The sequence below is a fragment of the Theropithecus gelada genome, chromosome 14 (genome assembly GCF_003255815.1).
Source record: "Theropithecus gelada isolate Dixy chromosome 14, Tgel_1.0, whole genome shotgun sequence".
Lineage (NCBI taxonomy): Eukaryota > Metazoa > Chordata > Mammalia > Primates > Cercopithecidae > Theropithecus > Theropithecus gelada.
The window spans coordinates 15,089,808-15,102,167 of record NC_037682.1 but is presented as its reverse complement, the minus strand read 5'-3'; the positions used below and the strand labels follow the sequence as shown (position 1 = coordinate 15,102,167).

The 12,360-nt window shown below is 36.5% G+C and overlaps 1 protein-coding gene across 3 annotated transcripts in view; it reads right to left on the bottom strand.

The window, feature by feature from the left end:
* The window catches only part of LPXN (leupaxin), a 47,731-nt gene that overhangs the window by 20,570 nt on the left and 14,801 nt on the right, over positions 1-12,360 (bottom strand). For all 3 annotated transcript variants that reach the window (XM_025355656.1, XM_025355655.1, XM_025355654.1), the window contains 2 exons: positions 3,821-3,920; positions 42-209 (listed from right to left, as the gene is read on the bottom strand). In XM_025355656.1, the coding sequence (XP_025211441.1) occupies positions 42-209; positions 3,821-3,920 (268 nt within the window). The remainder of the gene's footprint in view (positions 1-41; positions 210-3,820; positions 3,921-12,360) is intronic.

Here is a 12,360-nt window from a genome sequence, read left to right as displayed (position 1 = left end):
GACACAGAAGGCGTTAGGACCAAAATTTCAGCCCATCTCACCTTCCCAGCAATCGGTTTCCGGCAGGATGCACAATGGCCCTTGGGCACTGTGGCAATGCCAAGGTCCTGCAATTCCTGCTCCAGACCCCCGAGCATTGAGTCCAGGGAGGCCTTGTGATCCTGCTTGTCTGGTAAGTGTTTCTTGCCAGCATCTGCTCTCACTGCAACCTGGTCCAAGGGAAGAACCAAGAACAGAATCAGTCTCACGTATTTCTATTCTCACTGGCATCTTCTAATGACTCTATAAATTCACCTTTACTGACTGATCTCTTAGCCTTTCCCCAGCCTTCCTCCAAGGCATTGGAAGAATCTAAAATTTCAACACCAATAAAAATATTGTCATCTCCCTTTCACCCTAAACTCCTCAGGCCAAATGAAATCTGACTAATCTTCTGTTTGTAAATCTTTTCTTAACATAGGAATTTTAGTACATGAAAATGATACCCTTTGAAGATCTTAGGATGACCCTAGTTCAAAAACTAGTCACATCTCCATTTTACTCACTTATTTGGCAGTATTTGTTGAATACCTGGTTTGTGCCAATCATTGCTCTAAGCACTTGGATTAAAGCAAGGATAAGACAGATCAAGTGTCTGGTCTCATGGAATTCTGTGGGTGATAGACAATAAACAATTAAACAAATAAATATATGTTACAATGTCAGATAGAGATGTTATATAGAGAGATAGAAATGACACACAAAGATGGTGAGAATAATTGATTTAGATGGAGGTAATAATCAAAGAAGGCCCCTCTAAGGAAGTAATATTTGAGTAGATACTTGGGACTCAGAAATATTGGCATTTATGGGAAAAGCATTCTAGGGGGAGGGAAGGCCCTGAGGAAGAAAACAACTTGGCACATTAGAAGAAAAGTCAAAGAGGTCAGTGGGGCTAAAGCAGAGGGAGTGAGATTGAACACAGCAGGAGAAGGTGATCGAGAGAGAGAGGCAAAGATCACATAGGAACCTCATGGTAAACACTTGGGTTTTATTCCAAGGTGACGGGAGCCATTGCAGGATTTCAAGCACAGGAGTGAAGGAATCTGGAGGATCCCTGTGGTAGCTGAGTGGACAATTAAGTGTTGACAAGCAAGAGTGAACATAGGGAGATTATCAGACAATGACTTAGATCAGTGTTATAGGAGAAGGTGGTGAGAAGTCATCAGATAAGACTTGTTGATGGATTGGAATTATTTAAGCAAAGTCCAAAATTATTATAAACCATTCAAAGAAAGATCCTTACTTTAAAAAAAAAGCGGGGAGGGGGGGCTAACTGACCCTTCATAACCTCATATCCTGATTCTGGCTCTCTCTAGCTGGGCGACTGCTACTATCTATCTACCAAATACTTCACTCATCAGAAAACTACAATGGCTGTCCATTGCCTCCACATCAAGTCTGCACTCATCAGACAGACATTCAAAGCCTCCCATCTACTGTCCTCCCTTTTTATCTTTCCCAATCTCATCTTTTATTAATACTATGTTGTAAAAGGCCTCCATTGTTTAGGCCAGCTGGGCTCTTCAGTCTCCTGAATGTGATCTGTTACTGTCTGCCTTAAGACCTCTACTTATCCTACTTTTACTGCCTGTTAAACATCACATTGTCACCAATCAAAATGCTCATTTTCCTTCAAGACATTTTGATCATCTGACAGACATCCTTCCTCCTCTAATATATGTTAGTTAATATTCAAGAGGTTAGTGTTCAGAAGGTTAGTGTCTGAAAGGTCTGAAGGGGTGACTGACATTAATTATGAAAAATAAGTAAAAATACAATATAACTACATCTACACCTACATCTCTATCTCTTCACTGGTACCTTCCAGAATACTTCTGAACAGATATAGAAGAGACAGGAAATTCTGCCTATCTCCAGTGGGGTAGAACTGGACGGCTAGGCTACAGACCTGAGAAGGAAACAGTTCAGTGCAAGCTTTTTGTACTTTCGTTTTTTGTACAATGTGAAGGTGAAGCTTATTCAAAAGATAAACGGCGCCAGGAACAGTGGCTCATGCCTGTAATCCTAGTACTTTGAGAGGCCAAGGCAGACAGGTCACCTGAGCTTAGAAGTTTGAGGCCAGCCTGGGCAACATAGCAAAACCTCGTCTACTAAAAATACAAAAATTAGCTGGGCATGGTGGCGCATGCCTGTAATCCCAGCTACTCAGGAGGCTGAGGCACTAGAATCGCTTGAACCCAGAAGGTGGAGGTTGCAGTGAGCCAAGATCATGCCACTGCACTCCAGCCTGGGTAATCGAGTAAGAATTCGTCTCAAAAAAAAAGATGGCGTTGTAAATTAAGAATTTAAATAAACCAAGATACATGCTAAATCAATTAGAAACACAACACAATTAAATCTAATGTACATTTTTTTCTAGTATTTTCAGATATACAGCATAATGAGCCAATCTACACAGCTTTATTGTAGACACTGGCCCATCAAAGGATGTAAGTCATTAAGACCCAGCTTTATTGTAGACACTGGCCCATCAAAGGATGTAAGTCATTAAGGAAAACTTGTTTGTAATGTTTATTTATTCATCTCTCTAACAAATATGTGTTGCTCACAATGTATCAGGCCCTGTGTTGAGCAATGGGAGTCCCAAGGTGAGCTCTAAAGATAAGGTTCCTGCCCTCTCCAATCACACACGTTTTTATGTACTGCTTTGAAATTACTTCATAGTCACCTCATGAGTATATATCAAATCCTCCAACCAGATTTAAAATGGTTGGATTCTCTGCCTTAAGGATTCTGGATTATATTTCCTAAATAAATCTTTAAGCCCATTTATCTGAGATTTTCATTCCATGCCAGACCATGTGAGCTCACCACTTTAGAGGTGTTCTAGAGACTAGAACAAAGAGGCAGATTTTATCTCAATACGGGCTTGGGACTTCTCACCCTTCCTACTGTCAGAGCTATGCTTTGATCTCCACTGCTGTGTCTCAGCTTGCTCACTGGTATCCTCTGTCCTGCTTAGTCAGGTCTCTTTAACAGTCCTTTCGGCCAGGTGCAGTGGCTCACACCTGTAATCCGAGGACTTTGGGAGGCCTAGGCAGGTGGATCACGAAGTCAGGAGTTCAAGACCAGCCTGGCCAAGATGGTGACACCCCATCTCTACTAAAAATACAACAAAAATTAGCTGTGCACAGTGGCGGGCACCTGTAATCTAAGCTACTCACTCGGGAGGCTGAGGCAGGAGGATCACTTGAACCCGGGAGGCAGAGGTTGCAGTGAGCCAAGATTGCACCACCTGACTCTAGCCTGGGTCACAGAGCAAGACTCTGTCTCAAAAAAAAAAAAAAGAAAATCCTTTCACATTATCAAGTCTTAGATACCTCTGCCCTCAGGACTCGTTGCAACTAACACCACCTTTCTTCCCATCTCTCTATGTCCAAACTCTGCCAGTTCTTCAGAGTCCATCCCAAGTTTCAACTATCTGATTAAATCTCCAAAATCTCTCTATATCCGTAACGTTTGCTCTACATATGTTTGCAAACCACCTGGCTTTTATTCTATAAATGTTAAAAAAAAACTTATGCCTCATTTTGCCAAGCACACTCCAGCTCCTTGAGATCAAAGTCTGTATTATATATTAATTTTTGTGTCCAAATAACACATAGTACAAAGATGGGTTAATTCATGGAATTAAATTTAGTCTGGAAAAAGCAATGACAACTTAGGAAAATTCCTAAGTGGGAGAATGCAGAGCTGAGTTCCACAAAGATAAACTGGTGACCCCATGGGCCCTGTTTATCATCTGGACTGCACTCACCTTGGCCTGCATCTCAGTCAGGTGAGCCATGAGCTCATCTAACTGAGCAGCTGCTGATGTTTTAGAAGGTGGTGGTGATACCTTTGGCTCTTGGGCTTCACTACAGAGGGAAAACAAAAAAGTCATATGAACAAATCAAAACTCAAATAATGTTAAACCACACATAAAGTACTGGAAATGCAATTGTAATAATGAATCCCCTGGATATGAATCTAAAATCAGAGATGGAGGTATTTAAAAATATACACTAATATGTACTGACTGAAAATCTAAACAAGTTCTCTGTGCCTTTTGTCTCTATTTCTCCCTGGCCATCTAAGTTATAAAAAGTATTATATCTCCTGTCAGTTATTGTCAAAAAATAAAAATAAACCAGAATATAGAGCAGGCATCAACAAATAAAGTCCTTGCATCAAATCTGGCCATGACCATTCATTTAGTTACTGTCTATAGTTGCTTTTCTGCACAGTTAGGTAGTTGCTACAAAGACTTTATAGTCCATGAAGCCTAACAAACTTACCATCTGCCTCTTTACAGAACAAGTTTGCAAATCTCTGGTGCAGAAAGTTTAGATAATATATATGATGATGATTTCATATTCATATAATTGTAAGTAAATTATAAATAAATAAAACTTTGGACCCAATAAACAGAATACGGATTCTATTCAAGTATCTGCATAATCGTTAGTAAAATTAACCATATATGAGGAAACAAAGTAAAGCTCAATAAATTTTTTAAAGTACATCATATAGACCATATTCTTAGATTGGAGTGAATAGAAGTACGAATTAATCATAAAAACTATCCACTTAAGAAAAAACAAAGCACTTCTAAATAATTCTTGGGATAAAAAAAATTAAACTGAATTTCAAACCAGATAGAAATAGCTATGAAAACACACACACACACACACACACACACTCACATACACGCACACACACGTCTTTGGGAGTTGAAAGCTAAATATTATTGAGAAGAAAATATATAAATAGCCTTAAGTGTGATATTAAAAAATGAGGAAGATCAGAAATAAACAAAACTTCCAAATCAAGAGTCTCAGAAAAATCTAAAATAATTGAACAGAAGGAATAAACACATAAATTAATGAAATAGAAAACAAGAAATAAAACAAAAACTGACAGTTATGGGGGTATCGTTGTATAAAATTTCCAAATACATAGAAAAATATAGAACATTATTTCATTCTATATATAGCCCAGAAACTTTTTAAAATAAAAAAAATGATGTGCATGCGTGAGAGAGAGAAGGTTAAATAAAATTAGTTGAAATGTGTTTTTTTAAAAAGACATAAAAAAATTTAAAAAGTCATGGCTAGGTGGTGTTTATACTGGTCATCCAAAAATAGTTCAAAATTAGGAAAAAGATTAATATAATTCATTAACAAATAGGAGAAAAGCTTTATAAACACAATGATATGTGCTGAAAAAGCAGTGGAAGACAAATCTAACAACACTTCCTGTTGTTGAATATCAAGAAAAATAAGAAAAAGTCTATAAACTGATAAAATGTTTCCATAAGAAATCTACAGCAAGCCTCATAATTGATAGTCAAATATTAAGCAGATTTCTAATTAAGAGGTAAGTTGGACATAGATCCTATTACCATTGGCAATCTTCAACATTATTCTAGAATACATTATCAAACACATTTAAAAGTAAAATAAGAGGATTATATAGTTGAAAAAAGGCAGCACATCCTCATTCTTTCTTTTAAAATAGATGGTATAATAACTTCCCAGGAAAATGTAAGACAAACGACTGAACAACCATTGGAATGAATAAAAAAGATCAGGGTGGTGATTAGATACAAGAATAAAATGAAGCAGTCTCTTTCCTACTGATCATCAATAAGCAGTTTGAAAATCCAATGAGAAAAAAAGAACCTGTTCACAATTCTAACAAAAGTTATAAAATATCAATAATATATTTAACAAAAAATGTGTAAGAATTCTATGAAGAAAAACCATTGGCAGACATAAAGGAAGATCCACATATCCAATTAAGCAATGAGCAAAGGACCTGAATAGATGTTTCTCCAAAGAAGAAATAAAAATGGCCAAAAGGTATATGAAAAGGTATTCAACACCATTAATCATCAGGGAAATGCAAATCAAACTATTATGAGATACCACTCACAAACAGATAGCTATTCTCAAAAAGTCAAAAGATGGCAAATGTTGGCCAGGGTATGGCGAAAAAAGAACACTTATACACTGTTGGTGGGAATGTAGATTGATACAGCCATTACAGAAAATAATATGGAGGTTTCTAAAGAAATTAAAAATAGAAATACCACATGACACAGGAATCCTTCTTCTGGGCATACACAAAATAAATGAAATTACCACTTCGTAAAGATATCTGCACTCTTACGTTCATTGCAGCATTATTCACAATAGCCAAGAGGTGGAAACAACTTAAGCGTCCATCAGTGAATGGACACCAATGGCATAAAGACATTGTGAAATATGCACACAAACACAGCAGAATATTATTCAGCCTTAAAAAAAAGGAGATCCTGCTATTTGTCATAGTACTGATGAATTGGAAGGACATTATACTAAGTTAAATAAGAAAGAAAAATATTGCATGATCTCACTTATAGGTGGAATTGTTTTTGTTATTTAAAAAGGTCAAATACGCAGATATATCGGTGATGAGGGGCAGGAAAGGGAGTGAAAATGGGGACATGTAGGCTGGAGAATATGAAGTAGCAGATATGTAAGATGAACAAGCCTAGAGATCTAATGTACAACATAAGAACTATCGGTAATGAAATTGTTGTATTTAGGATTCCTGCTGAATGAGTAGATTTTGGCTGTTCTTGCCACAAAAACAAACAAACAAAAATGTGTAACTGTGTGAGATAATAACTATGTTAATTTGCCTCACTATAGTAACCATTTTACTAACTATTCATATCCCATAATATTGTACACCTTAAATATGCACAATAAAATGTATTTTTAGAAAAGAAGGCCTACATAAATGAAGATAAATATTACGTCAGTTTCCCCTAATTAAATTGTAAATTCAATGTAATTCACATAAAAATGCTGACATAATTATTCAAGCTAATTAGTAAGGTGATGTTAACATTTATGGGATAGAACACTCAAGACAATTTTGAAAAAAAAAAAAATAGGAGGGGTGTGTGGTGTCTCACACCTGTGGTCCCAGCACTTTGGGAGGTCCAGGTAAGAGAATCACTTGGGACCTGGAGTTTGAGAACAACCTAGGAAACATGAGAGACACCTGGTCTCTATAAAAATTAAAAGTTTTAAGGAAAAAAAAAAACCAGGAGGGAATATTTGTCTTGATAGATGTGGTGTCTTATAGAGTAACAATAATTAAATTTGTATGATGTTGGTAAAAAAAAAAAAAATAGATAGTGCTGGGTGTGATTGTTCATACCTGTGATCCCTCTGGGAAGCTGAGGCAGGAGGACTGCTTGAGCCCAGGAGTTTAAGACCAGCCTGGGCAATATAGGGAGACCCTGTCTCTACCAAAATTTAAAAATCAGTCAGATATAGTGGCACACACCTGTCGTCTCAGCTACTCAGGACGCTGGGGCAGGAGGATCACTTTGGCCCAGGAGGCCAAGGCTGCAGTGAGTTGTGTTCACACTACTGCATGCCAGCCTGGACAACAGAAGCAGAATGAGACCCTGTCAAAAAAACAAACCAAAAAAAAAAAAAAAAAAAGAGAAGAAAGAAAAGAAAAGAAAGGAAAGGAAGAAGAAAAAGATAAAGATAAAAAACAAATAGGTCAAAGGAGTAGATTAGAAAACCCAGAAACAGGCTCCTGCACCTAAAAGAACTTCCTATATGATCAATGTGGCATTTCAAATCATCCAAAACAGACTACTCCACTCAATGAATAACAACCTATTTGGGACAAAATAAATATAGATCCCCAACACACCATATACATGAATACATTTGAGGCAAATTAAAGATAGATACAAATATTTTTAAATGTAATGATAATAAAAAATTGAAGAATATATTTTACAATTTGGGGTACTGAAGGCTTTCCTAAGATGGACACAGAATTCTGAAGTGATGTCAAAAATGAAAAAACAAACTGATACAGCTAAGTTCACAAAACTTAAATATAAACAAATATTTAAAACATAACATTCAAGATTTTAAAGAAATCTATAAACAATTTCAAAAAATAGAAACCTGAGCTAAGGATTCTTTTAAAAAGCAGGTTTCAGAAAAAGAAACTCAAATGTTTATTACTATATAAAAATACCTCAACCTCATTAATCTTTAAATTTGCAATTTAAAGCAATGAGATGCCAATATTTACCTATCAGTTGAAATTTTAAAAGAGGGATAATATGCAGTGTTGGCAAAATATGAATTTTATATATATATACACATACACATTTATATATACCATAGGTGGTTAAGTAAATTTATAAACACTTTTACAAGGCAGTGTCTATCAACATTTCAGATGCATATACCACTTGATTCAGCGATTTTGCTACTAAGAATTTATCCTACAGAAAAATTGGACATATATATAAATATATATGCAAGGACATTTATTAGGGTACAGTTTCTATGAGCAAATTGGAAATAAACCAACAGAGCTAAAGGAAAATAAACTATGGCTCATCCATGCTGTAGAATAACATGCAACTGCTAAGCAGCCATAGATTTATGTGAACTAAGAAAGACTTTCAACATACATTGTTAATGTAAAAAAACAAAAGCCCAGATCAATATGAAAATTACACTTCCAGTCTGGTGCAGTCACTCACGTCTGTAATCCCAGCACTTCAGGAGGCTGAGGTAGGAGGACTGCTTGAGCCCAGGAGTTCAAGACCAGCCGGGGAAACACAGGAAGACTCCATCTCTATGAAAAATTTCAAAATTAGCTGGGTGTGGTGGCACGTGCCTATGGTCCCAGCTACTTGGGAGGCTGAGATGAGAAGATAACTGGAGCCCAGGAGGTCAAGGCTGCAGTGAGCCAAAATAACACCACTGCACTCCATCCTGGGCAATAGAGAGAGACCCTGTCTCAAATTAAAGAAAAAAAGAAAGAAAAAATATACTTTCATTTATGTAAATTTATAAGCCCATGTACATAAGTGTGAATATGCACACACATAAGTCTGTAAGGAGAAGAACCTGACAGCAGTTACCCGTGGAGCTGGTAACGAGTTGGTGAGAGGAAAGACTCTAAGTGGGGTGGTCTCACTTTTCACCCTATGTATACATTTCCAAAATCTGCGACTGTTTATGCACATGAGTTTATGAAATACTTTTGTATCTTAAGTTATATTTTTAAAATAAAACAAAACACAGATCATCTATACTAGGAAAATAGCTAACACACATGGCCAACAGATGAAGTAGTGGAGGTGTCAGATGAGACATCAGTAGTGCAATTCACCTGTATATCTGTTATTACACACACACACACACACACAATGGTTCTACAAACAACCTTCAGTAAAGTACATAAATACAGTCATGGTGTAGAGGTTTCTATTTAAAATTGTTTTAAAATATGAAATTAATACATGTTAAGTGTAGAACATTTGAAAACTACAGAGAAATATAAAGAAAAAATTTTAAACACATGTAATCCCCTTTTCAGGAGGCAATTAGTCTGGACGTTTCGGCTGATACCCTTACACTTAACTATGATTGTGTGTAATTTTAGAAAACTCAAATTATACGTTTTTCCTACTCTTATGCAAACATTTTTCTATCTTCTGCAACCATAATAGATAGCATTTATTGAATGTCTATCTACACTATGCCTGACACTCCATGCAGAGCTTTTCACAGGTTCTCTTTAAATCTTTTATAATGACAACCTTAAGAGCTAGGTATTGTCACCTCCAAATAAAAAAATTGGGGCTTAGAGAAGTTAAAAACTTTTTTGTACATAATACAGTTGGCAAGTAACAAAGAGCTTGGGCCTGCAAACTGCAAAGTTTGTGCTGTCTGTCCTGAATTACCTGCCAAAATAATGTTTAAAGGTTATATGGTTTTCAAATATATAATGTATTATACAATTTATTAAACCAATAAATTATTGTTGGAAACCTAGATTGTTTTCTGTCGTTATTATAGTCAATACTGCTAAACAAATATTTGCACCCATGTTTGATCATTTATATAGAGTAAATTTTAAGAAGTGAAATAACTGGGTCAAAAAGTATAAAAAGGTAACTGACTGTGGAATCATGTTTTTAATCAACATTAATCAACAAAGCTTAGCTAACAACCCACCAAACCAAAACCCTCTGTCTCACGACCACTCAAGCCTTTTCTCTCTCATCTGCACAAAGATGCAAAGCCATAAATAAAAGTAAATATTCTGTCTTTCACTAAATATATTTTCAAAAATGAAAACACACACTTACTACTTATCTTTATGTATTTACCAGCCAGGAAAAAAGTAGAAGAAAAGTGGATACTTTTCTCTCTTAAGAAGAAAAGACTATCTTTTGGATACGACATGTCTCATGTTCACTTATTTTTGATTATTTAACAACAAGGAAAATATAAGAGGAAAATGGATATCTCTTAAGATAAAAGATTTATCTTTTAGGTACAACATTGCCCTCTACTAGATGCAAGATTTTTTATTTTAATGTGAGAGCAAAAATGGTCAAGTATGCAAGTAATTGATTCAATCCATCTTAGATGTTTCCAAGAAGATACAGTGGAGCTTTTTCTCACAGCTCGGTCAGTCATAATCCCTTGGTAGGTGCTGCCACAGGCAAATGGCTTGGGAATACAAAAGGCAGCAGGACTGTGAACACATTCTGCTGCCCTGTGCCCAAATGTAGAATAAATGCAGTTTCTTAGCAGGGCTTGTATATTCCTAAAAACCATCCCATCTCACAGTTGGGGCAAATTTGTGCTTATTCAAAGAATTCCCACTGGTTTTTCACTAGAGTCCTAGTGCAGTGTAGAAAGGGAAACAGATCATTGTTATAATACTCCAACAGTTATTGAGTAAACAGTATAAAATTCTACATAAGAAATGAGAGACCTTGAAGAGTTAATGATTACAAATTAAAGTGCCTGCTGCAGGAAATATTCCTGAAAAGAGAAGAGCCTTTGATTCGTTCCCTGACCTTTTGAAGATAGTAAAGATGCTTGGCTATGTCATCAGCAGCAACTTACTTCATTGCTCAGAGATTTCAGTAACACAAATCACAAAAGATGCATCTCAAAGAATCCAGACTGAAGCAAGGGGCTTCATTGTGCTGAGTTTTTTTCCTCTACTTATTTCTCTGTTATATTTTTATGACTTGTTCCTCTTGATTATTAGCAGAATTATTTTTGTTTATGGAAAAGATACATTTCTAAATTATTGCTCATGTTGCTATTGATATGTAACTATAGTAGAAATGTTATTCCATTGTTATATTCAGATCTAGTATTGAAAATACTTTCAAGGTATGTTAAAAGCAATGTTTAGTTCATTTAAGCAAGCCAGAGTAAATAGAAGAAACAGAATGCAGGAATATAGTTTGTGTGTCTAATATCCCATTTATATGCTATTCTTGCCAGCTCAGAGTGACACCAGTCTCAGGGATGTGCATCTATCTATTACATATTTACTAGGTCACCTAGATGTTATGCCACTCTCCCACAGAGGCCTGCCTACACAGCAAGTATCATTCAGTAATGGGGAGTACCTCAAAGGCCAGTCAGGAAAACACAAACTACATGAGTACACAGAAAGAATTTAGTCCAGAAACTTGATTACACAGGTGAGGGGAGAGCTAAGAAGCAAAACAGAAGACACTGAGTAACCCCGAAGTCACTACTACCCCTAAGCCAAAGGGACAAAGAAAAGAGGAAAAGTTACCAGAACTAGGGGCCCAAGTCAACAGGCAGAAGCTGAAACCACAGCAGACCTGTTGTGCTCCAGCTGAAGTCATAAAGAAGATAAAGCTGCCGACAAGAGATCCTGTGGAAATAGAGCGACTTGGCGGGGAAATGCCCTGGATTTCATTGCTTTTTACCCTGCAGTCTTTCCACAGTGCCTCCCATTAGTTGAAGACAATGAGGACCAACGGATCCTGGAGCCTGGAAAACCCAAGGGGTCAGCTCCCCTGGAATATAGAGCAAGAGAAGGAGGAAATCATGGGAAATAGGCCAGAAAGGCCCATACTATGAGAAAGAGAGTGTCAATAAGTTAGTATTGGCAGAGCATCAATTAATCACAGTGCCAGATATACAGGCTGTTGGTTGGGCTAGTTTTCATGTTATATGTTCATGCATTCACTCGCATTTCTATTGGAGTCTCGGTTTCCTAGATTTAAGAAACCAAATATTTACTGAGAACCTATTGTGTGCCAGCCACTTTTTGTTATTGTTTTGCTTTGTTTTTATTTTTTGTTGGGGTTTCAGGGACTGGGGAAGGACTAGGAGGAATTCTCACCTGGCAACATCCTTGGAACTAGAACAAACTGGCAATATGTATCAATAAATTGAACTCACCTTCACCAAAGTAAAAACCATCTTTAAG